The 25348-nt window shown below is 43.7% G+C and overlaps 1 protein-coding gene and 1 pseudogene across 6 annotated transcripts in view; one reads left to right on the top strand and one right to left on the bottom strand.

Annotated features, from left to right (window-relative positions):
• Positions 1-25348, bottom strand: part of dis3l (DIS3 like exosome 3'-5' exoribonuclease) — a 66117-nt gene that overhangs the window by 18185 nt on the left and 22584 nt on the right. For 5 of the 6 annotated variants that reach the window (XM_072470339.1, XM_072470340.1, XM_072470341.1 and 2 more), the window contains exons 4-9: positions 20055-20190; positions 15713-15889; positions 10782-10860; positions 10513-10692; positions 9030-9199; positions 611-772 (exon numbers count right to left, since the gene is read on the bottom strand). In XM_072470339.1, coding sequence (XP_072326440.1) covers positions 611-772; positions 9030-9199; positions 10513-10692; positions 10782-10860; positions 15713-15889; positions 20055-20190 — 904 coding nt within the window. The remainder of the gene's footprint in view (positions 1-610; positions 773-9029; positions 9200-10512; positions 10693-10781; positions 10861-15712; positions 15890-20054; positions 20191-25348) is intronic. The other variant, XM_072470344.1, reaches the window with a different exon arrangement.
• LOC140387364 (magnesium transporter NIPA2 pseudogene) lies at positions 17035-18574 on the top strand (annotated as a pseudogene).

The raw sequence follows: 25348 nt of genomic DNA, 5'->3' as shown, positions 1-25348 counted from the left end.
CCCGACTTTACGATCTTAAGAGTTACGGGGGAGGCACTTACAGCACTGACACCCTGTTTCAACTTTAACAATGCCACGCCAGCGAACTGTCGGTCTTTACCAACTGTTACGTTCCTTTATGTTCCATCTTTCATAATTTGCCTGAAAGGCAAATTGCTTCTCAGATATAGTATAGAAGTCTCTTTGAAAGTGTAAGCACTATTATATCGTGGGATATCCACCACTGTAAGGCAATTATACTGAAGCAAGATGTCAAATATTTTTCACCTCTCAGTGAAAATAGGATATCGCGTTTTGGTTCAGGAAGCCAATCCCCCACTTATAACATTGTTCCTATCAACCCCCCCCCCCAAACCACACACACACACACTTATAACACTGTTCCTATGGAAAAGCCTGTTCCAACGTACCAAGCTTTGACTTACAACTTGGTTTCGGGAACCACCAATTGTGTTGCAAATCCGAAGACTGCATGTCTAATAATTTGCTTGGTAATTTAATTTAAAATGCAAGCTCATTGGGCAGTCACAGCACATACAATTTGACTAACAACAACAATTAAAGAATCCCATTATATTATGATAAGGTTCAGTAAGTATAAAGGTATAACCTGAGCTTCGGAGAAAGGGCTGACTGAAATGCTGTTTTCTACAAGAATGGCTGCAAGTTCTGTCTCAAGATCGCCAGCTCTTCCAAGAACTTTCACAAAGTGTCCATTGGGATAAAGAGAAGTAGAATCCCAGGAATCGATCCGAACAATAATTCGGCAATCCTATGTAATAAAGAAAATTTAAAGATTCAATGTTCTTTTTGAGTCGGTTCCAATACTCCAAAGTTGATGAATATATATGGGTGTACTACCTGAAGAACAGAGTGTAGCAATTCTTTTTACCGCACTTCGCTCCAGGTGCATACTCGATTCAACCAACAGTATATAATTCAACATTTCCATAGCTACAGGGTTGGTAATTGGTCAGAGTTGGGCACAAAGAAAAAAACACAAGTAAAGCAGAAAATCATCAAGAATTATGCATTAATAATCTTCTTGATGTAAAAATGGCTCCTCAGGCCTTCAGAATCCAAGAGTGCTTTGCACCAAACATAAAATTAGTTAAATTTTAAATGTTTTGGTTCATCAGAGGTAACCAACTTTGAATAATTAAAAAGACCTATGGGAACAAGATACAAAAGGCACTCTAATATGCATAACATGTGATATATAATACTGAAGGAGGCTCATTTATTGAAGTAAGCATAGTTTGTTTTTTGTTTCCACAAGTGATGTGAATTGGTTGAAGTACAATCGGTGAAGCTGCAACCAGGCACATTTAGTTCCTGATCTGCCTTGGGTTAGCTCATCCTATCTAGTTCAGTGCAAAGAGTGCCTGAGCAAGCTTGGGTTAGGGTCAGCAAAAGTCAACCAAGATTCCTGACCATGGTTTCTATCCACTCAACCATGCCAGAAAGTGCCAGGCAGCACAGTGGTTAGCACTGCTGCTTCACAGTGCCAGGGACCCGGGTTCGATTCCCGGCTTGTGTCACTATCTGCGTGGAGTCTGCACATGTTCTCCCCGTTTCGTCCGGGTGCTCCGGTTTCCCCCCACAAGTCCCGAAAGACGCGCTGTTGGGTGAGTTGGACATTCTGAATTTTCCCTCAAGTGTACCCGAACAGGCGCCGGAATGTGGCGACTGGGGCTTTTCACAATAACTTCATTGCAGTGTTAATGCAAGCCTACTTCTGGCAATAATAAAGATTATCATGGGATGTGGGCTTTGCTTCCCTAATTGTCGTTGAGGGGACAGTTAAGAGTCAACCACATTTCTGTGGGTCTGGAGTCACTTGTAGGTCAGACCAGGTAAAGATGACAGATTTCCTTCCCTAAAGGACATTAGTGAACCAAATGGGTTTTTATGACAATCAACAATGGTCATCATTAGACTTTTAATTCCAGATTTATGTTGAATTCAAATTTAACCATCAGCAGTGGCAGAATCCGAACCTGGGTCCCCAGAGCAATCCCTGGGTTTCTGGTTGACTAGTCCAGTGACAATATGGGCGGAATGGTAGCATAGTGGTTAGCACTGTTGCTTCACAGCACCAGGGTCCTATGTTTGATTCCCGCTTGGGTCACTGTCTGTGCGGAGTCTGCACGTTCTCCCTGTGTCTGCGTGGGATTTTTTTCTCCGGGTGCTCCGGTTTCCTCCCACAAGTCCTGAAAGACGTGCTGTTAGGTAATTTGGACATTCTGCATTCTCCCTCTGTGTACACGAACAGGTGCCGGAGTATGGCAATTTTCACAGTAACCACTGCAGTGTGAATGTAAGCCTACTTGTGACAATAATAAAGATTATTATTATTATACCACTGTGCCACCGCCTCCTCATGCTAAATTGCCCCTTAATTGGGTACTCCAATGCTCTTCAGTAATTCCTCCGGGCTCAAAGGGGCACCCACCCCCTCCTGCCTGTCTCTCTCCACCATCGGAAAGGACAGCCCGTCTAAAAATGCCGACATGACCGACCTCTTCTATAAATCAGAGGCCCCGGAGAAGTGCCTGTAAAAATACTCAAAGACTGCATTGATTCCATTCAGGGCGGAAACCAAACTGCTGCCTGAGTTTTTAAACCTGTAAAATCTCTCTGGAAGCTGCCTCAACTGGTGAGCTAGAAGACGACTGGCCTTCTCCCCATACACACAAAAAAAAACCTTGAGCACCGGAACTGGGTCACCACCTTTTCAGCGGACAGCAAATCAAACTGGGCTTGTAGTTTCTTCCTATTATAAGATCCTGAATAATATTGACAAGGTGGATGTGGAAAGGATGTTTCCTCTTATAGGGGAGTCCAGAGTCCAGAACTGGGGCGGGGGGGGGGGGGGGGGGGGGCTCGGTTTTAAAATTAGGGGTCATCCATTTAGAACAGAGGTGACAAGAATCTTTTTCTCTCAGAGCGTTGTGTGACTTTGGAACTCTCTGCCCCAGAAGGTGATGAAGGCGGGATCACAAAATATTTTAAAAATGGAGGTAGATAGATTCTTGTTGGGCAGGGGAATCAAACGTTCTCGGGGATAGATGGAAGTCCGGAATTCAAAACACAAACAGATCAGCCATGATCATACTGAATGGCGGAGCAGGCTCCATAGACCAAATGCCCGTCTTCTGCTCCTATTTGGTATGTTCTTATGACTGAGTCCAGGAACATGTGTGAAGACTATCGGTCACGTCTACAAAGTCTATGAACTTCAACTGTTAAAGCATTTTCCGTGGGGAGGGGAGTGGAATTTACAATTAAAGGGGCCATCACCAGTGCGAGACGAGCAGCGAGGCCATCTCCAGCGCAAGTGAGCGCGAAGCAGTGGGACCATTAAGTGCGAGAGGGTGTAAGAGAAGAGCATCAGGGCTAATACCAGCTAGACGATCAGCGGGGCCATTAATTGCAGGGAGTGTGAGAGAGAAACAGCAGAGTATCCAATGCCACCAGGAGTCAGTCAGAGCTCGCATTTGGAAAGGAATATTGAGGCGTGATATCACAGGGAAGCAGGCAAGTGGCTGACTGGTGAGTATTTCTAATTTATTTTATCTATACTCCAGAATAAACTGGTGAATCTTATGATTATTTTATTTAAAGTAAAACTTATTACTACTGGTAAGGTATATTAAGTATTAGTAGGTTTGCACAGTGGTTAGCGGTGCTGCCTCACAGCGCCAGGGTCACGGGTTCAATTCCGGCATGGGTGACTGTGTGAAGTTTGCACTTTCTCGCTGTGTCCGTGTGGATTTCCTCCGGGTGCGCCGGTTTCCTCCCACAATCCAAAGATGTTCAGGTTAGGTGGGTTGACCATGATGAATGCACGGGTTTACGGGATAGGGTGGGGTAGTGGGCCTAGGCCGAGTGCTCTTTCGGAAGGTCGGTGAAGGCTCAATGGTGCGAATGGCCTCCTTGTGCACTGCAGGGATTCTATGGACCACTATTCGTAAGGGTTATTAATATTGGCAAGGTGTATTCGCAGTAGTAAGATTTATAAGAAATAACAAGGCTGATGTGTGAAAATGTGAAATTGTCCATTTTGGCAGGAAGAATAAAAAAACAAGCTTATTATCGAAATGGTGAGCGATTGCAGAGCTTGGAGGTGCTAAGGGATGTGGGTGTCCTAGTGCATGCATCACAAAAGGCGAGGATACAGGTACAAAAAGTAATGAGGAAAGATAATAGAATGTTATTGTTTACTGAGTGGGATTGAATACAGAAATACAGACGTTCTGCTTAGAGTCACAGAGTTTCTAACAGCACAGAAGGCCCCTTTGGCCCATCGTGTTCTCGCCAGCAATCAAGTGCCTATCTACTCTCATCCCATTTTCCAGCACTTGGTTCGTAGCCTTTTAGGTTATGCTTCAGTTGTACAGGACATTGGTGAGAACACAACTGGAGCACTGAGTGCAGTTTTGGTGTCCTTATTTCAGGAAGAATGTAACTGCACTGGAAGAGGTTTAGAGAAGGTTTATCAGACTAATACCTGGAATGAGCGGGCTGTCTTATGAGAAAAGGCTTTGAGGTTAGGTTTGTACCCATTAGAAATTAGAAGAGTAATAGGCGACTTGATCAAAACCTTTAAGCTCCTGAGGGTGGATGTGGGGTGGGTGTTTCCTCTTGTCAGAAAATCTAGAACTAGGGGTCATTGTTTAAAATTAAAGGGTGACTCATTTAAGACAGAGATGAGGAGAAATGTTTTCACTCAGAGGGTAGTGAGTTTCTGGAACATTCTTCCTCAAAAGGCAGTGGAAGCAGAGTCTCAGAATAGTTTTAAGGCTGAGCTAAATAGATTCTTGATTAACAAGGGGGTGAAAGGTTATCAGGGGTCAGCGGGAATGTGGCTTTGAGGTTACAGTCAGGTCAGTCATGATCTTACCAAACGGCAGAGCCAGCTCGAGAGGCCGAGTGGCCTACCCCTGCTGCTAATTTGTACATACAGAATATGCAGGGAGACAGTGAGCATCTGACAGTCAAGTAGAAACAGACAGGTAGTCACGCATTCCCGGAGTGCATCCCACTCTGCAAACAGTCTGAATACTGATGAGTGATGGTGCATCTGGGGAATGTAGCCAGGTCCATGGTACCAAGGGTGGCTCAGCTGTACAGGGTTACAAGAAAGACTGAAAGGGCAATAGTGATAGGTGATTAAATATTTATGGGAATAGACAGGCGATTCTGCAGCTGCAGACCAGAATCCAGGATGGCATGTTGCCTTCCTGTGCCAGGGTCAAGGGAATCACAGAGCGGCTGCAGAGCACTCTGAGGGGACAATCCAAAGAAGTGCCGGTTGGGTGGATTGGCCATGCCAAATTGTCCCTTAGTGTCCAAAAAGAGTTACTGGGTTATAAAGGTGGGGTCGGGGCGTGGGCTTAAGTAGGGTGTTCTTTCCGCAGGCCAGTGCAGACTTGATGGGCCGAATGCCCTCCTTCTGCACTGTAGAGATTCTGTAAACAGCCAGCAATTAGGGTTCACATAGGTACAAATGACAGAGGCAGAAAGATGGAGGTGGTCCTACAGTCTGAATTAAGGAGCTAGGTAGGGAATTAGCAAGCAGGACCTCAAAAGCAGTAATTTCCGGATTATTCCCAGTACCACGTGCAACTGAGTATAAAAATAGACGGGTAAAGTAGATGAATGTGTGGCTGGAAAGACGGTGCAGAGGTGAAGACATTAGATTCTTGGGACATTGAGACCGGCTTGTGGGGAGAAGGGACTGCATAGAGTTGCACTTAAATAGAGCCGGGACAGGGACTTCCGGTGACGGCGGGCGGGAGGCGGCCCACAATGGAGGGCTCCCGTTCGGGAACGGCATTTTCGGGGCTTTAAGCCCAGTCCCAGGGTCCACGGAGGCGGCAAAAGCAGGGAGAAGGCACAGAGGCGGCACAGTGAAGAAAAATGTCGAGGGTGAGCAAGAAAACGTCCGTAAAGAAAACAGCTGAAGGTCCGTCGGGGAGTGGAAAGGTCACCGCGGGGTCACCAAGGAAAATAGAGGCTGGAGCACCAGGGGAGGACACATTGCTTACGGCTGAAGAAATAACTAAAGTAATGGCTGCGGAATTCGAAAGGCAGTTTACAAGATACATGGAGACAATGAGGAAGGAGATGAGAGAGGTTTTGAGTGCGCTGGTGGAGGAGGCGGTTTCCCCGGTGAGGACGGAGGTGACGAGCGCAGTGGCGGAGGTGCGAGAGCAAGGAGAGGCGCTGAAGGAAGTGGAGGAGACGTTATTGCAGCACGGTGATCAACTTGCCTCGATGGGGAAGGAGATGCGGAAGGTGATGGACACTAACAAGGATCTGCGAGGAAAAATGGAAGACCTGGAAAACAGATCCAGGCGACAGAATTTGAAGATTGTGGGGCTGCCCGAAGGAGTTGAAGGACCGAGGCCGACTGAGTATTTTGCCGTGATGCTGGCGAAAGTATTGGGGGAGGGGGAGGATCCCTCCCGATATGAACTGCATCGGGCTCATCGGTCGTGGAGGCCTGTACCAGTGGCAAGTGAGCCGCCAAGGGTAGTGACTCTGTGCTTCCGTAGGTACAGTATGAAGGAGAAGGTCCTGAGCTGGGCCAAGCAGAAGCGGGTGGTGCAGTGGGCTGGAGCTGGTATACGTGTATACCAGGACTTTATGGTGGAGCTGGCAAGGAGGAGGGCTGCCTTCAACCGGGTGAAGTGGGCACTGTACATTAGCAAGGTGCAGTGCGGCATTGTATATCCAGCGAAGCTGAGGGTGACTTACAAGCTCAGGGACTTTGGTACGGTGGAAGCAGCGGAGGAGTTTGCGAAGGCAGAAGGACTGTGGCAGAACTGAGAAATTGAGAAATGGCCATGTGCCGATGTAACCTCATGACTGTATTTTCTTCTTGTTTTTTGTTTCACTGCGTGCGAGTGTATGGGCTAAAGGAGCCAATGTTGTATATATTTGGACAAGGGAAGTGATGGGACTTTCAGTCGAAATGAGGGCTCTTTGGGGTGTAGGTGGATATGTGGGGTTTGTGTGCTAAAAGGGGGTTTCTGGGCTTTCCTAGGGCCGGGCAAGGGGGAAAGGGACCCGGGCGGGGGCCTCCACGCTGGCTGGTTTAAGCCGGCCAGTGAACGGGAGTGGGGGGGGGGGGGGGGGGGGGGGGGGAGGGGCTGCGGCCATCGGAGCCTGGCAGAACCGGGTCCGAATGGTCTAGCCGGGGTGGAAAGTTGGGGGGGAAGGAACAGAGGTTGGAGGGGGGGGGGGAGGAGTTTTACAAGAGGCAGTGGACGGGAGGAGTTGGTGACTTGGCGGGGGGGGGGGGGGGGGGGGGGTACAACTCTTGGGTATCATGTACGGTACTCTTTCAGAGGTTGATGGCGTTGAGTGTAGGGGGGGCGGGGGAGAGTGTACTCTATAGGTCAATGGTGACCATGGGTGGTCCCGGACTCCTTTTTCTTTTTCTCCTTTGTTTTTTTGTTTCCACCGTGGGAGGGTTTGTTTTATTGCATGCATATATTGACAGGTGGGCCGTTGTTTGCGGTGGTGGGAGGATGGGATCATTGGTATTGTTAAGGGGATTGATTTTGTATTTGTTACCGTTTACTGTTTGTGGGAGGAGTGTAAATTTTGAAGGAAAATGTGAAAATGGAGAATAAAAACATTTTTTAAAAATAGAGCCGGGACAAAGTTCCTTGCAATTTGCTAGTGCTATTGGGGAGAATTTCAATTAACTTGAAAGGGGTGTCGGAACCAGGAAGAAATATAAGAGAAGAATAGCAAGGGGCACCGAATACTGGGAGATAGGTAGCTCTAAAATAAAGAACAGTAAGTTAATAGGTGGGATGAGAGTAAGGGAGAAAGTAATAAAGAAAAGAAAAAAAATCAGGGTTACTATATGTGAACAACTGGATTACGGTAAATAAGATTGGCGAGTTACAGGCGCAGATTGCCATTTGGAATTATAATGTTACGACTATAACAGAGACCTGTCTCAAAGAAGGGCAGGACTAGGTGTTAAATATTCCTGGATACAAGGTGTTCAGAAAAGATAGGAAGAAAAGGTGGATGAATAGCATGATTAAGGAGAGCACTGCAATGTAGGAGAAAGAGGATGTCCCAGAGGGATAAAGAAGAAAAAGTATGACGACGTCAGGTAGCAACAAATAAAAGCAAAGAGGAAGTATGAAGAGACTGGCAGCCAACATAAAAGTAAGGAGGCTATGTTGAACTTGCATAAGGCATTAGTTTGGCCTAAAATGAGTAGTGCATTGAGTTCTGGGCGATGTACTTTAGGAAGGATGTGAAGCACAGTGGTTCACAGTGCCAGGGTCCCAGGTTCGATTCCTGGCCTGAGTCACTATCTGTGCAGTCTGAACGTTCTTCCGGCGTGGGTTTCCTCCGGATGCTCCGGTTTCCCCCCATAAGTCCCGAAAGACGTGCTTGACAGGTGAATTGGACATTCTGAATTCTCCCTCAGTGTACCCGAACAGACACCGGAATGTGGCGACTAGGGGATTTTCACAGTAACTTCATTGCATAAGCCTAGTTGTAACAATAATAAAGATTATTATTAAAGGCATTGGAGAGCACATAAAAGATTCATGAGAATGGTTCCAGGAACTTCAGGTATGAAGGTAGATTGGAGTAGTTAGAGCGGTTTCCCGTGGAGAAAAGAAGGCAGAGAGATTTGATGGAGGTGTTAAAAATCATGAGGGGTCTGGACAGAACAGATGGGGAGAAACTGGTTACACTTGTGAAAAGACTGAGAACAAGAGGGTATAGGTTTAATGTAACTGGTAAAAGAAGCAAATGCGAGTGATTACAGTGTGGAATACACCGCCCTGCCTAAGAATGTGGTGGAGGCAGGTTCAACTGAAGCATGCAGAAAGGAATTAGATGGGTATCTGAAAAGGAAGAACATGCAGGGTTACATGGAATAGCACTGTGCAAATTTCTCATTCGAAGAGCTGGTGCAGACATAATGGGCCAAATGGCTGTCTCCTGCACTGCAACAACTCGGACTTATTTATAATTCCCACCTGTAGGGATTCAGCTTGCTGGGTGCTGATCCTTATCCTAGGAATTCTGTAATCCCAAGGTGTAACCAGGATCTTCCGAGTATTTTTACCCTGAGATTGTATGTCTTCTTTGGGTGGAAAGGATACAACGTAGTCGCGCCAGTTCCTTTGGATAATTCCAACAACTCTACCTACAAACGAAAAGGCAATGTCAATCTGAACCCCTTTTACTGAAAATGCGGGAGATGTTTTTAATCTCATACCATTTATTGTTTTGTTTCATACTCAGTTAATATTTGAGCAAAAGTACAGAGCTAATGGACGAGGTCATTAACGGTAAAACCTTTGTCAGGGAAATTAGACACTCAAAATGTGTTATTTTATCTGCATCACTCCTTACCAATCCCCCCCTCCCCCCCAATTTGTTTGTTGTTGCACGTTAGCAATGTGCATTTCCATGGCCTTTCTCGATGGGCTGTTGAGTCACGTGACAATGGCAATTTTAAGAGTGTTTGCCACTGGGAGCTGGCTTTTTACATCCCCCTCACAAACTGGAAAAGGTAAAAACTGAATCCGACTTTTAACTGAAGCGAGAATAGGAAGCTTGACCAATTAAATGGAATTAAGGGTAATTTATTATCTTGGATAGAAGACTGGCTAACCGACAGAAGGCAGGGAATCGGGATAAATGGGTCTTTTTCTGGTTGGCAAGATGTAATTTGTGGAGTGTCACAGGGTTCAGTCCTCAGGCCTCAGCTATTTACAATATATATTGATTTGGATGTAGGCATAGGAGGTACTATAGCCAAATTTGCAGATGACACTAAAATACGTGCAATGTGGAAATAGGAAATTTACAAATGGATGTAGATGGGTTAGATGAGTGGGACAAAATGGAGATAGAGTTCAATGTGGATAAGTGGGAGGTTATCCATTTTGGTTGGAAAAATGGAAAGGCAACTTATTTTCTAAATGGAGAGAAACTTCAGAGTGCTTCGCTGCAGAGGGATCTGGGTGTCTTTGCGCATGAATTTCAGAAAACTGGTACAGTAGGTAATAAGGAATGTAAATTGAATTTTGGTCTTTATAGCTAAAGGGATAGAGTATAAAAGTAGGGAAGTGTTGCATGCAACAAGTTCGCTCCGAGGGGGTCAGCAGAGGGGTGCACCCAGAGATGGAAGCCATTTACCGATTTCTTTAAGGAGGGTTGAGGGGTCAACAAGGGGGGGTCGCCGAGATGCTGCGGAGTGTTCATGTTAGCGGGGCAGATGGGTAGTGGTTGTTTATTGAGTTGCTTTGTTCTTCTGATTTTGTGTATATATGAGAAAATGCCTCGAGGAAAATATTTTTAAAAATAATAGGATCTCTATACTACCATTCTCTTATAACATTAAAGGATAGTTTATATGGATTGATGAACAGGAGGGGAAATAGGAGCAATGAAAAAACAAAAGTTGAACGATTAGTTAAACACAAGTGGGTTGTTCCTTTTGCCAATAATTACCCGTGGCCATTGGTTCACTTTCAGTTTCTTCAGTAGCTTTTTCCTCAGACTCATTCTCACATAACACAGAAACTCTTCCTTTCCATTCATTTCTCGGCAGCAACTCCACAGCCACCACATCACCCTGAATGGCACGGTTTCGGGCCTTCGTGCCACAGATCAGAATGTCCATTTCCAGTTCTGACAGACAAGCAAAAAAAAAAAACTTATACAAACAAATTACTTTTTAAAAACTTTTTTTTTTTAAAATAAAAGGAGTGTGAAATTACCTGATTTTTTATTAGTCAATCCCTGAGTGCGAACAAAAGCTTCCAACTGAGATCTGTGTTTGTTGACATTTATAACGCCCTAAGAACATAAAAACATATTTGCTAGTATGCAAATTGTTTAAGAAATAAAACCAGAAGATTTATAATGTAGTTAGACTTAGAGTGATTTTCACCAACTTTCCATCGGCCTTCAGTTCCTTTCGATGTTGTAGATGGATAAAAACAGGGGAAACAAGGACTGGAGAAGTTTCTGATTCCAACATACGGGGGGAAACTAGGTTAACAGCAGCAGAGATACAGTCACTGACCCAAGAGGGTAGGAGCACAGGAACAGAAGTAGTCCATTCACCCCATCGAGCCTGCTCCATCATTCAATTGATGGAAAGCGGGCAGCATAATTAAATACCCCTCCCACCCGGCTTACTCACTCTTCCAACTTCTTCCATCGGGCAGGAGATACAAAAGTCTGAGAACACGCACGAACAGCTTCTTCCCCGCTGTCACCAGACTCCTAAATGACCCTCTTATGGACTGATAACACTACACCCCTGTATGCTTTGTCCGATGCCGGTGCTTATGTAGTTACATTGTGTACCTTGTGTTGCCCTATTATGTATTTTCTTTTTTTCCCTATTCTTCCCATGTACTTAATGATCTGTTGAACTGCTCGCAGAAAAATATTTTTCACTGTACCTCGGTACACGTGACAATAAACAAATCCAATCCAATTAGATCACAGCTGATCATCTACCTCAATGTCACTTTCTCTGCACTATCGCCATATCCCTGGGTGTCATTAAACTCCAGAAAGCTATTGATATCGGTCTTGGACATGTTCAATGGTTGAGATTTCCAAAGATTCACCACCCATTGAAGATATTCCTAACCTCAGTCTTACTGAGCTCCTGCTTATCCTGAGACTATGTCCCCTTAACTGGTTCTAGACTCAGCAGCCAGGGAGAATATTATACCTACATCCTCCAGCCCGTCACACCCTGTAAGAATTTTGTAAGTTTCGATGAGAACATATCATCCCATTCTTTGAAACCCGAGAGAATACAGGCACAGTTTCCTCAATTTCTCCTCAGACAATCCTGCCATCGCAGGGATGAATCTGGTGAATCTCCATTGCATTTCCTCTGTGGCAAGTATATCCTTCCTTAGACAAGGGGACTGAAACTGTGCACATTACTCCAAGTGCGGTCTCTCCAAGACTCTATACATCTGCAGCAAGACATCTTTCATCCTATATTCAAATCCTCTTGCGATGAAGGCTAACATACTATGTGGCTTCCTAATTGCTTGCTGCACCTGCATGTTAACTATCAGTCACTCATGAACAAAGACACTCCGATCCCTTTCATTACTTGCACTTCCCAACCTCTACCATTTAAGAAATATTCTGCTTTTGTTTTTTTTTTACTAAAGTGATTGACTTCACACTTATTCATATAATATTCCATCTGCCATGTTCTAGTGTGTCCACGCTTGCCTTTAAGCTTCCTTGCATCCTCCGCCCAACTTGCCATTCCCACCCAGTTTGGTGACATCAGCAAATCTGGAAATAGTACAATTGGTCCCCACATCTAAATCATTAATATAGACTGTGAACAGCCGTGGCCCCAGCGCTGATCCTTGTGGTACCCCCCCCCCCCCCCCCATAACAGTCTGCCATCCTGAGAATGATCCATTTATTCCTACTCTCTGCTTTGTCTGTTAACCAATCTCAATCCATGCTAGTCTATTTCCCTCAATCCCATCAGCCTCTAATATTATTTACTAAACTCCTGCGTGGGACCTTATCAAAAGCCTTCTGAAAACTAGCCCAATTTACCTCCTACAATTATTGTAATCAAAAACTCCAACAAGTTTGTCAAACAGAATTTCTCTTTCATTAATACATGTTTACTCTGCCCAATTTTACCATTCTTTGGGCAGCACGGTGGCGCAGTGGTTAGCATTGCTGCCTGATGGCGCCGAGGTCCCAGGTTCGATCCCAGCTCTGGGTCACTGTCCGTGTGGAGTTTCCACATTCTGGGATGATAAAGCTCCAGGGGGTTTATCAATATTCAATCTAGTTAACCTTTCAAGAACTACCTTTTCACTAATACAAATTTCTTTCAATTTCTCAGTGTCACAAGTTCCTTGATCACCTAGGATCTTTGAGAGATTTTCTGCACCTTCTTCCATGAAGACAGACGGAAAGGAAAGCAACTGTTCAGTTTCTCTGCCTTGTCCCTGTTCTCCGCTATAAATTCTCCTGTCCCCATCTGTAATTTGCCCACATCTGTCCTCGCCAATCTTTTACACAGAAACAGAGAAAATAGAAGCAGGAGGTCATTCGGCCCTTGAAGCCTGCTCTGCCATTCATTATGATCATGGCTGATCATCAAGTTCAATGCCTTGATCCTGCCTTCCTCCCAGATCCCTTGAGCCCCAATGGCTATATCGAATTCCTTCTTGAAATTACACAACATTTTGGCCTCAACTACTTTTTGTGGTAGCGAATTCCACAGATTCACCACTCTCTGGGTGAAGAACTGTCTCCTCACCTCAGTCCTAAAAGGTGCTCTCTGGTGCGGCCGCATTTGGAGTATTGCGTGCAATTCTGGTCGCCGCATTATAGGAAGGATGTGGAAGCATTGAAAAGGTTGCAGAGGAGATTTACCAGAATGTTGCCTGGTATGGAGGGAAGATCTTATGAGGAAAGGCTGAGGGACATGAGGCTGTTTTCGTCAAGAGAGAAGAATGTTAAGAGGTGACTTAATTGAAGCATACAAGATGATCAGAGGATTGGATAAGGTGGACAGTGAGAGCCTTTTTCCTCGCTGGTGATGTCTAGCACGAGGGGACATAGCTTTAAATTGAGGGGAGATATAGGACAGATGTCAGAGATAGGTTCTTTACTCAGAGAGTAGTAAGGACGTGCCTGCAACAGTAGTGGACTCGCCAACACGAAGGGCATTCAAATGGTCACTGGATAGACATATGGACGATAAGGGAATAGTGTAGATGGGCTTTAGAGTGGTTTCACAGGTCGGCGCAACATCGAGGGCCGAAGGGCCTGTACTGCGCTGTAATGTTCTATGTTTACCTCTTATCCTCAAATTATGACCCCGAGTTCTGGACTCCCCCACCATCGGGAACATTCTTTCTGAATCGACGCTGTTAGACAGGATTTCCTTTTCACATTTCTAAAGAAGCTTTTACAGTCCACCTTTATGTTCCTCGTTAGTTTGCATTCATGTTCTCTTTCCCCCTTTCTTAAATCAGTTTTTTGGTCCTCCTTTGCTGGGTTCTAAATTGCTCCCAATCCTCAGGCTCACCACATTTTCTGGCATCCTTTTAAGACACTTGATTGAATGCAATCTTTAACTTCTCTTGTTAATCTATTTACCTTTCCCCTTGGGCATTTGTGCCATAGGTCGTGTAGCATTTCTTTAAATACTGGCAATTGATCATCTACTGTCAAATCTTTTCCCCAATCCACCATAACCAACTTGCGCCATCTTCACAAATGCCTTTCTTCAGATTTAAGATTTTAGTTTCAGAATGAGCTATATCATATTCAAACGCAATGCAAAATATTCTATCACATTATGGACATTATTTCCCAAAGGCTCCTTTACAGCAAGGATATTAATTAATGCTTTCTCATTACACAAAACTAAAATAGCCCGTTCTCTAGTTGGCTTCTCAACTCTCCAGAAACCCATCTCGTATACACTCCAGGAATTCCTCCTTCAGACATTAGTGCTGATTTGGTTAACTCAGTCTGTGTGCAACTTGAAGTCGCCCATTATTACTGTTTTACCCACATTACAGGCATCCCTAGTTTCCTGATTTATACCATGCCCAACATTACCACTCATTTTTGTGGCCTATAAACAACTCCCACCAATGTTTGCCGCCCTCTGCTGTTTCATAGTTCCATCTAAATTGATTCTATACATTGCTTCTTCGATCGAAGATCCTCTCATCATGTACTGAATTTGTACCTCATCAAGAGTGCGATCCCACCTGCATTCCCTTTATACCGATCCCTCCAGGGTTTCAGTAATCCCATCGTACTTGACCTTACTTCATCCAATTAATTTTCTTAAACAGATTATCAATATTCAGTATTTTCTTTTAAAATATATATTTTAAAACAATATTCCTCCACCAAATACACATCAATATTCAAAGCAATAAGCTTAATCCATTTCATTCATGAAAACTTTTAAAAAAGGCAATGATTTTTGCAACTATTAAACCTGCAATCTGTAATTTTTAAAAATAAAGTACATTTTTGCTACTGTGTAGTGAGAAACACGCAGCCACACTTCAGACAAAAATATCGACATTCACCAACACTTGACATGAAAGGCAAAGTGATCAGCTGTACACAATTGTTTTCTTTAAAAATTTAGACTACCCAATTATTTCCGTTTCCCAATTAAGGGGCAATTTAGTATGGCCAATCCACCTACCCTGCACATCTTTGAGTTGTGGGGGTGAAACCCACGCAGACATGGGGGGAATGTGCAAACTCCACAAGGACAGTGACCTGGAGCAGTGATGGAATCTGTGTCCTCAGCACCTTGATTGGATTGGATTGGATTTGTTTATTGTCACGTGTACCGAGGTACAGTGAAAAGTATTTTTCTGCAAGCAGCTCAACAGATCATTAAGTACATGGGAAGAAAAGGGAATAAAAGAAAATACATAATAGGGCAACACAACATATACAATGTAACTACATAAGCACTGGCATCGGATGAAGCATACAGGGTGTAGTGTGAGGCAGCAGTGCTAACCACTACACCCTCACTGTGCACAATTGCTGAGCAGTGCAAAGTTCATTCGGATCTTGCTGTAGAGGCAAAACATTTTGCGAGATCCAAAAGGAACATTCTATAGTCAGGAAGTCACTGCATCAGTGATCTTACCAGTATATATCTCCCGGATTTGATGCCAGCTTCCAGTATTTCAAGAGGGAGATGTTCCAAATATTCTTTTCCATTCTTTTCCTGATTTTCACATTCTCGTTCTTTCCGAGACTGAACAATGGACTCGTACAGCTCATGCACAGCCTCCAAGTCAGGCCAAAAATTCTCCAGATAGCTCTAAAAAGAAAGGCATTGGTAAGAACACGTTTGTGTATATGGGTGGTTCATTGTGTAAAACTGCAGAATCTAAACCAATGGTAAATGATTACTGTGGATGCAGCTGATATTTAAAATATGCTAATATATATGGGGGTAATGGTGTGCAAATAGTATAGTGGATCAGTATTAAGTCCCTTCTTTCAGTGATGAAAGTTTGAAACTGTTGAGATGGAAATGTCACCATACTTTAGGAAGGATGTGAAGATCCTGGAGATGACACAGAGGACGTTTACTAGCCAGGGATGAGGGGGTTTAGCTACAAGGTTAGGTTGGAAAAACTGGGTTGGGTTGTTCACCATGAAAAAGGAGGTTAAAGAGAAATTTGATAGGGACTATCAAGATTATGACAGGTTTAGGTAAAAGTAGACAAAATAAAACTGATCCCAACAGCTTATATTACAAGGATTTCAGGTTTTGGGCAAGAGATAGAGAGAATGCAAAGGTGATGGCAGTGAAGACAAGGATACTTCAGGAAAATAAACTTGAAGGGTTTTGGGATAGAGTGGGGAAATGGGCCTGACTGACCTGAGCTAACAGGAACTCAATGAGCTGGATGGTCTCTTTCTGTGTTACAATACAGTAAGAAGTCTTCCAACACCAGGTTAAAGTCCAACAGGTTTGTTTCAAATCACTAGCTTTCGGAGCACTGCTCCTTCCTCAGGTGATGGAAGGAACAGCGCTCCGAAAGCTCGTGTTTGAAACAAACCTGTTGGACCTTAACCTGGTGTTGGAAGACTTCTTACTGTGCTCACCCCAGTCCAACGCCGGCATCTCCACATCATGTGTCACAATACTCTATGATTCGATGACTCAACAGAGCGTGTGCCTGTGAAATTAAAGGTCACTGCTGGACAAAGGAGAAGGAGATTTAAGCTGCTTTTATCCCATCCAATCTCATCCCTGTATTCTAGCCCGTTCCCAGAACTGATATGCCTTTTTACAATTGATTCTTAAAAACATGCTTGTTAACATCCGATAATCCAAAATCTGTTGACTTGCCTTCACAATTTGCTAACCACTGTGCCACCATGCTGCCCTTGAAGGAAGAATATAAATCAAAATTCCTTCTGCATCTTCCTACTTCCCAATGAAAATATCAGTACCGCGAGAAGATGAGGAGGAGCGGGACGGCGGGCGGCATCGGCAGGGACAGGCGGTATATTGCATATCATTTGTAAATGGAAACCCAGTGCATTTATTGAAAGGAGGAACTGCATGTTAACTGTTTCATCAAAGCTACAAGCTCCAGTTGTCACCTTTTACTTGTTTGCCTCAGTCCCAGTGGCAGTGTCTCTGTTTGGTGCTTAATGTGATAAACGTCTGCTTGCCAATACCAAGAAGAATGGGCCAGGAAAGAGGAAAATATGACTTCTATGTTGGCTTAGGATTAGCCATTAGCTCCAGCATCTTTATTGGAGGAAGTTTCATCTTAAAAAAGAAAGGTCTCCTCAGACTGGCCAAAAAAGGGTCAATGCGAGCAGGTCAGGGAGGACATGCGTGTCTTAAAGAGTGGTTATGGTGGGCTGGACTGTTGTCAATGGGTGCTGGCGAAGCTGCTAACTTTGCTGCATATGCCTTTGCTCCAGCCACATTAGTGACCCCGTTGGGAGCTCTTAGTGTCCTTGTAAGTGCTGTTTTGTCATCTTACTTTCTGAATGAGAGACTTAATCTCCATGGCAAACTTGGTTGTTTTCTTGGTTCAACTGTGATGGTAATACATGCACCACAAGAGGAAGAGGTGGAAACCATACATGAAATGGCCGTTAAACTCAAAGATCCAGGTTTTGTGGTGTTCGCAACTTTTGTCATCATTGTTTCTCTGATTCTTATTTTTGTTGTCGGACCCCGTCATGGGCAGACGAATATTCTGGTTTACATAACCATCTGTTCTGTCATCGGTGCCCTTTCTGTCTCCTGTGTGAAAGGCCTTGGTATTGCTATTAAGGAACTGTTTGGCGGGAAGCCTGTACTTGCCTATACTCGGTCATGGATCCTTCTCCTGAGCCTTATAGCATGCGTCAGCACTCAAATTAACTACTTAAACAAGGCACTGGATATTTTCAACACATCCTTGGTGACTCCCATTTATTATGTGTTCTTCACTACATCTGTTTTGACATGTTCTGCTATTCTTTTTAAAGAATGGTATCATATGGACAATAACAACATCATTGGCACATTGAGTGGCTTCTTCACCATCACAGTGGGCATCTTTTTGTTGCATGCCTTTAAAGATATCAATTTAACGCTGGCCACATTGCCCGTGTTCATGAGGAAGGAGGAGAAGGGATTTGCTTCCAACGGGGGTGTACTTTATGAGCGGTTAGACCACAATGTGGAAAATGAAAGCTGCACCGAGAGTTCAGACATGCACTCCTCTGAGATGGTCTCCTCCAGAAGAAATGGCAACATGATCACCATGTGAGATTCGGCTAACAATGTTAACGGATAAAGGAAAAGCACTGCCTTGTCTATAGTAACTCTACCATCATAGTTACCAGAATTGAGCTGCTTGTAAAAGGTAATCTGTGTGGGTGACTTCATTTATTGTAAAGGAGTCTCTAGGTCCAATCACTTTTCCATCAGTGTGATTGGGATAGACCAAGGGTTATTAAATTGCATTTTTATTTGCAAAAAAAAAAATCAGTACCACAACTGCCATCTAGGGGCAACAATAAAGAATTACCATCAATATATACATTTCTTTGACGAGTAGAAAGCCATCATATTCACTTAATTAAGTGCATAATTGAAAAACAGAGAAATAAGTAGTAGTGCGGTGAGCAGACTTGGAAGAGAGGTATAGGCATAAAGGAAGAGGGCAGAAATATAAGCAAGTTGAACAGTGGTCAGATAAACTTTTTTTCATGGATTTATCAGTGCCAGTGTTTTCTAGCTAAAGGTTGTGTGCTTTTAGTGACGACACCTGATTTGAATAGTTTTTGATGCTATTTGTTAAGGATTAAGAAATTGTTTTAGGGAAGATGGACATAAACACGTACACATATTTTGCTCGTGTTTGCACATGGTCTGATGTTCCATTATTTGTTAATGGAACAAATCCATCTGAAAAATCCATAGAATGGAATTTTAGTATCTTCCCAAATACCCAAGTCCTCCCAATCTTCAGACCTAACAGGAGTCCTCGCCTTAGTGTGAAGTATTTCTGGGGTTTATTGTGTTATTCTGTGAAGCTGGCTTGTGGTTGTGTATCTGTGCGTGTTCGTGTGTTTCCAATCAACCCAGAGAAGTGTCTGTTTTTTTTAAAAAGCAGGATTTTGATTTAAAATTTCCTGAATATCTACAGCCATGTGGGAGAGAGTGAGAAGCGTGACATACCTTCCCTACAGCAATAGCGGGTTTGTCTTATGGAAATATTACTAGAATTTTTATATATTAAATATCTATAAGGGATTGTTGCCTAAATGAGTGGTTATTTTTGGGAATCAAACCATTCCCCCCAAAATACTTCCTACTTGTTCTAGAAGGCTAATTTTAACTGAGTAAATGTAATCTTACGTGTTTAAGTTTTCTTTTCTCAAATACTTCAATTTAATATTCCCAAAACGTTGCTGGAATTTGTGGCTTTTGTCTTCAATGCACATATCTTCTCGTGGTCACAATACAAAAAGGAAATAGTTGTGATAAGCTTGTCAAGGATCCCTTTGGGATTTGGTTTGTGCTGCAATTACCACCTGCCGCATCATAACACTGGACATCAATTCTCTTTCTCGACTGCTTAGAAGCTTGGGCTTTACAGAGTATTCAAGGCCCAGCCTTGCCTCTTCCAGCCACTCCCCATCTTTTAAAAATAAATTTAGAGTACCCAATTCATTTTTTTTTTCCAATTAAGGGGCAATTTAGCAAATCCAATCCACCTACCCTACACTGCTTTGGGTTGTGGGGGCGAAACCCACGCAAACACAGGGAGAATGTGCAAACTCCACACGGACAGTGACCCAGAGCCGGGATCGAACCTGGGACCTCGGCGCCGTGAGGCATCAGGGCTAACCCACTGCGCCACCGTACTGCCCTCACTCCCAATCTTTTAAGACTCCGCACAATTCTACAGTAACATTCTAGCTTACCGAGCTCAATGACGTAGCAGAGATGTGGAAAATACCTTAAAAGAAACGACAAACACTCCGTCTGTTTCACTCCCATACTTTTGAATGGCTTCTGCATCTTCAGTTACCATAACAACAGGCATTAGTCCTGCAAGATGATTATAGTACCAGACTGTGGCATAGTAAATGCATCTAGAATAAATAAATAGTTTCCATTATTTCCTTTGCATGACTGAAATTTGTTGTTTAGCATGCTGTTCAGGGGCACAATGCATAACAGGGCTATCAGAACTAATCAACTTCCAACTCAGTTCAGAACTCCATTCTCCCCAATTTCAATTTTTCTCACAATCACATTCCAGCAATGACCAAAAGCCTCTTCTGCTCACCCATTAAAAATATCACAAAAAATCCAGTTTTCTATAAACTTCTACCCTCCCACAATTCTGGGTGTCTTTGAATAACAGGGAAGTGAGGTACACATTCCTTCCAACACTTTATAAACCCATCTAGTCAAACACATTTATCCATTCGAAAGCCTCCTATAATTTGTAGCCACCTAAATTGGCCAACTCACGATTTAAAATGGCGAACGGCAAAGGCTGATGGGAAAGTCAGCCAACATAGACAGAAACCAGCAGCTGGTGGTTTGCTGTGTTTACCTCTGCAAAGGCCAGACAACATCGATACCAGCGACCATCAGTATAACAAAGTAGCAGCCATCTGCATACTGATGAGCAATCCCCGGGAACAATAAGTAACATTTTGGACACACAAAGCAAAGCCAGACTCCTCGGCGCCAGCAGGAGCCAACACAAAGGAGGTGAATGAGCACCTCAAGACCGCCCATCGATCAGGGAACCGCTCCAGTATTGGAGAAAATCGAACCAAGCGATTGGGACAAAGTCCAATCACTTGGGACCAGGTACAGGGTCCGCCCTGAAAGGCGGGAAGCCCCTGGGGACTATAAGAGTTGAGCCCCAAGTTCAAATCGCTCTCTTCAGCTCTCTTCACCTCTGCGTCCTGCCCGGGTCACCCAGCAATGCGAACCAACCTTGACAGTGACCGGTGCAGTGACCGCCGAAAGACCGCAAGTCTTAATTCAACGCTCGCTACGAGATAGGCGCTCTTAGCTACCAATCCGTACCAACTTCGAATCCCGCAGACTCAGAACCCGAACGAAAGGCCATTTGTTCCCCTGACCTGGTGGGCCAGTCCGAAGTTAAGTATAGGCCTGTTAGTTGGAGAAGTAGCTTAGACGTAGAATTTGTGCTTGAGTAGCGATTACTGTGTATAATAAATGTGCTTTGATTTGAATCTTACTAATCGGTGTATTGAGTTATTGATCATTACTTGGACTTGAACCTCGTGGCAGTATCATAAAGATACCTGGTGATTCGAGAGCAAAGGTAATAAAACAGAGCAACTGAACCAACAGAAAAGTTAGCAACACCAGCAATTCCCATGTTTAAATAAAGGTAATGAGTAGGATTCTCCGTTCCCAAGACGCCAGGGCAGAATTCGTGGACTTCCACAATCGCAAAACTGGTGTCATATCTGGACCGATTCAGCGACCATGAGGGGCTAGCACTGGCGCAACGTGGAACACAATAGATTCCAATGAGAAATGGGTGGCATTCGCCGGGCTCATGATTGACATTCAGGAGGCTGACAAGCTGAAGCCGCGTATATATATTACATTTCCCACACACACTTATCCCAGCAACAAGATGGCACTGGTTGCGATGGAGCATACCCATCCTGCTGATGGGTCGGCTAGGGCCAGAGGGCACCTGGGGGCGGGGTGCCCTGGATGGACACCCATACGACCTGTGACCCATAGTGGGCAGTCAGCAGTGTGTGCAGCTGCATGGCTGTCTTGCAGGCCGCAGCAAAGGTGCTCCATGCCCGTCCACCCCGTCTCCACAGCCCACCTCCTGACCACTGCCCACTACTCCCCCGACCCTGGCAGAAGATCCCCGGCCAGTAGCATGACTGTCAGCAAACTATGGCGATGTTGGACACTTTCTGTACCCCCTCCTTCTCCCTCAGCAGCCACGACACTGGTTTCACGATTTTTAAAAGCACAAATAAACTTGCCGTCAGGAATTCACCCCAGTGGAGGAAGCGCATTGCAAAGGCCCCGGAGAATACCGGGTCAGGCCCACTAATGATATTCAAATGCAGTTTACTGTACATGTACTGGAATGCATTGACGCCGCTGTCGAGGCACCAGAGAATTGCAATTTGGCGTGAAACCGGCGCCCGCCACAATTTCTGCATCAAATCCAATTTTCCGCCCAATCGCGTTTCCCTATTTTGCCGTCAGCTTGAGGAATTGAACTAAAGAAAAGAGCATTAGACTGGGATGACCAGTTAGAATAGTGCATTATGGACATTAATTTGGGTTGCAGGGAATGAACAAATAGATGGGCAAAGTATGGCGAGAGGGGGAGGGGTGGCTAATGGGACTGGTTCTTTGCACAAAGGATGCCACAAAGGATGCTGGGAGGCAGAGGCCCAGAGGAAGGAAAGGAATGTGTAATGAGCCTATCAGAATCAGTGGCAGTTAGATTATATGACCAGGTCAAGGAAAGGGCCTATTAGAATCTTGTATTCGTGTATGTGGAACTTGATACTGCATGAATGTAAACTAAAGACCACATGTGTTGCCTCCCTTTGTCTCACTTGCTCTGGAAGTTTCAAGAGACATGGGTCTCCTGCCTCCATCAGAGAGTGCAAGCTTGCAAGCTATTTGAAATAAACTAAAGGAATTTCTAAATCCGAACTCAGCCTTTTGATTGAGACCAGACTGGACAGAAATAACTCAATTTCTGCATTTGGTGGCAGCGGAGGGATTTCTACAGCCGACCACCGGTCATCTGCGAAATTAGAATTAAACTGATCTCGGACAGAGAAAGAGGAAATTGGCCCACGACGTGTGTAGCTGGAAAATGGCCATGTTGGTTTTCCTCTGTCTCATAGTCTGATGAAGTTTAATCACTCGCACATGGTCAGGTAAGGTCGTCTCGACGAAATCAAATGTCAGTCTGGCGGATTAGAAAACTAATTTCAATCGATATAAGTACGATTGAGGGCTATTTAACTGAGGGAATTCGAGGGGACAATTCAGCTAGGGCTTGAGGGAATGTGCCTCGGAATTCATTTTGCATGTTGAAAATTAAAATTGGTTGTACTGAATTACACTTTAATTCGGTTAAGGTCTTTAACGGGTTGAGGAAATGTTACAGACAATTCAGCTAAGACCACTGAGGGAGTGTTCTGGAGACAATTCAATGCTGTACAATTAGAATTGATTAAAGTTGGATTTTGTTAGGGGGAGACATGTCTTATGAGTGAAAAAGTTAGGAGATGAATGGCCACTAGGGGGAACCAGAGACTTGGAAAATTCAGAACCATATTGGAAAAGAGGAGATTTCAGGAATGTTTAAATTTCCGTTACAGTTTTGAAGAAGGGAAAAAACATGAAAATTCAAAGTTTTATTGTCTAGCTGGTTGAAATGAATGAAAGTATAATGATTTGAATTCCTTTCGGTTGAGTGGAGATCTCGGTGGATGAATGAGTTTGTGTTTAATAAGAATTTGTGAACTTCCTCTGGTATTCCTATTTTTAAAAAATGTTGTGTTCTGCAAAACGAAGTTGCACATCAATTAGGAGGTATACAGGGGCAGTTAAAGTGAGATTTAAAATGGGGTAAGTATTTGAAAGTTCTTTAGAAAATCAGTAATAATGATCAACATTGTGGAAGTTATTTAAAACACAATTCTCAGGAAGTAAACAAAAAGCAAAATCAAAATGTATAAATTGAGATTTGCAAATGATTAGTTGAACTCGGCATAGTCTTGGGTGGTTAAAAAAGAAAAAGAGAGAACAAAGGAATCAAAAATTGAAATGCGAAGACTAGGCATTCGGTGAATTGAGGCCATGCGCTCCTTTATTAGAGGCAGCCATGATGTACCTACATTTAAAAATGTTGTTCGGTGAGTTCCAAATTGTAGAGATTTCAGTATTTTCTCTGTAAACTCACTACACATCAAATTTAAGATTCGGGGATTTTCATATAGCAAAGACTATGGATTTTTAAAACTTTATTTTAAGATTACACAGGGGGAAAGGAAGATCCCAGTAGAAAGGAAGTGATATGGCACAGCTCCACTGGGTCCTAGTGCCCGCTGAGTTGCAAGAAAGTCACTAGCAGAAGAAATGAAGTTTAGAATGTGAACTACGTTGCAGACGGAGCTTTAGGGAATAAAGATATGGGACCGGAGCTTAGATTAGGAGTATTACTTGCAGTATCAGGAAATGAGAATCTGATTTCAGGGAAAGATTAATAAAAATAGATGCAAAAACAATAAAAAATAAAAAATTATTATTATATATTAAAACCAATTGATAACGTAGAGGAAATAAGGAAAGCAAACCTAGCAATAGAAAGAATGACAAACAGGGTTAATCAGCACACAATTCCAGCACACAATCCAGGGAGACGATACAGGCTGTAAAAGAAATAGCCCTTGACCCGAGATGCCAAATGCGAGCTGGAGATAATGATCAAAGAGTTAGAATAGCACGGAATCATTCAAGAAGTCACATATGCATCGACGAATAGCCCACTTCAGGTAGTTAGAAGCCTGCTGGTACATTTAGAATGGTAACGAATTACAAAGCATTAAATAAGGTTACAAAAAGGAAAAAGAGAAGGATAAACGGTATTTAATAAATCCACAAACTACATTGGAGAAGGTGGCAGGCAAAACTTATTTAACTAGTACAGATTTAGTCAATGGATTCGGGAGTGTTCCATTAGACCCAGACAGCAGGGAAAAGACAGCATTTACCTTTGGCACTAAACATTACGTATACTGTAAATTGCCACAAGGATATGTTAATTCCCCAGACCACTTTCAGGCAATAATAAGGGAGTTGATTAAAGATGATTTGGCTTTAGTATATATTGATGATGTGTTAATTGGAGATGATGATCAGGGGGACACATGTTGAAAGACTGACCAAAATTATTAAAACACTTAATGAAGCAGGGTTTAAGATAGGGCTAAAGAAATGCCAGATTGGCAGGAGTGAGGTCAATTATCTAGGGTAGTCAGTGTCAAGGCAGGGGGGAAGCCAGTGTTGGGATGAGAGAGAAAGCTGATAGAATCACAGTGCCCATTTCACGAAACTGGGGTAAGCAAATCATGGGAATTTTGGGGGTATTTGAGACCAGTAGTGGAAGACTTTGGTCTTTATGCTAGACCCATTTATGAAACTTTAAAAGGGGATTTTAGGTGGACCAGTGAAGAACAAAGAAAATTACAGCACAGGAACAGG

This window comes from Scyliorhinus torazame, chromosome 12 (assembly GCF_047496885.1).
Source record: "Scyliorhinus torazame isolate Kashiwa2021f chromosome 12, sScyTor2.1, whole genome shotgun sequence".
NCBI classification, from domain to species: domain Eukaryota; kingdom Metazoa; phylum Chordata; class Chondrichthyes; order Carcharhiniformes; family Scyliorhinidae; genus Scyliorhinus; species Scyliorhinus torazame.
The sequence above is the reverse complement of the archived record's forward strand: the minus strand, read 5'-3'. Positions and strand labels throughout refer to the sequence as shown.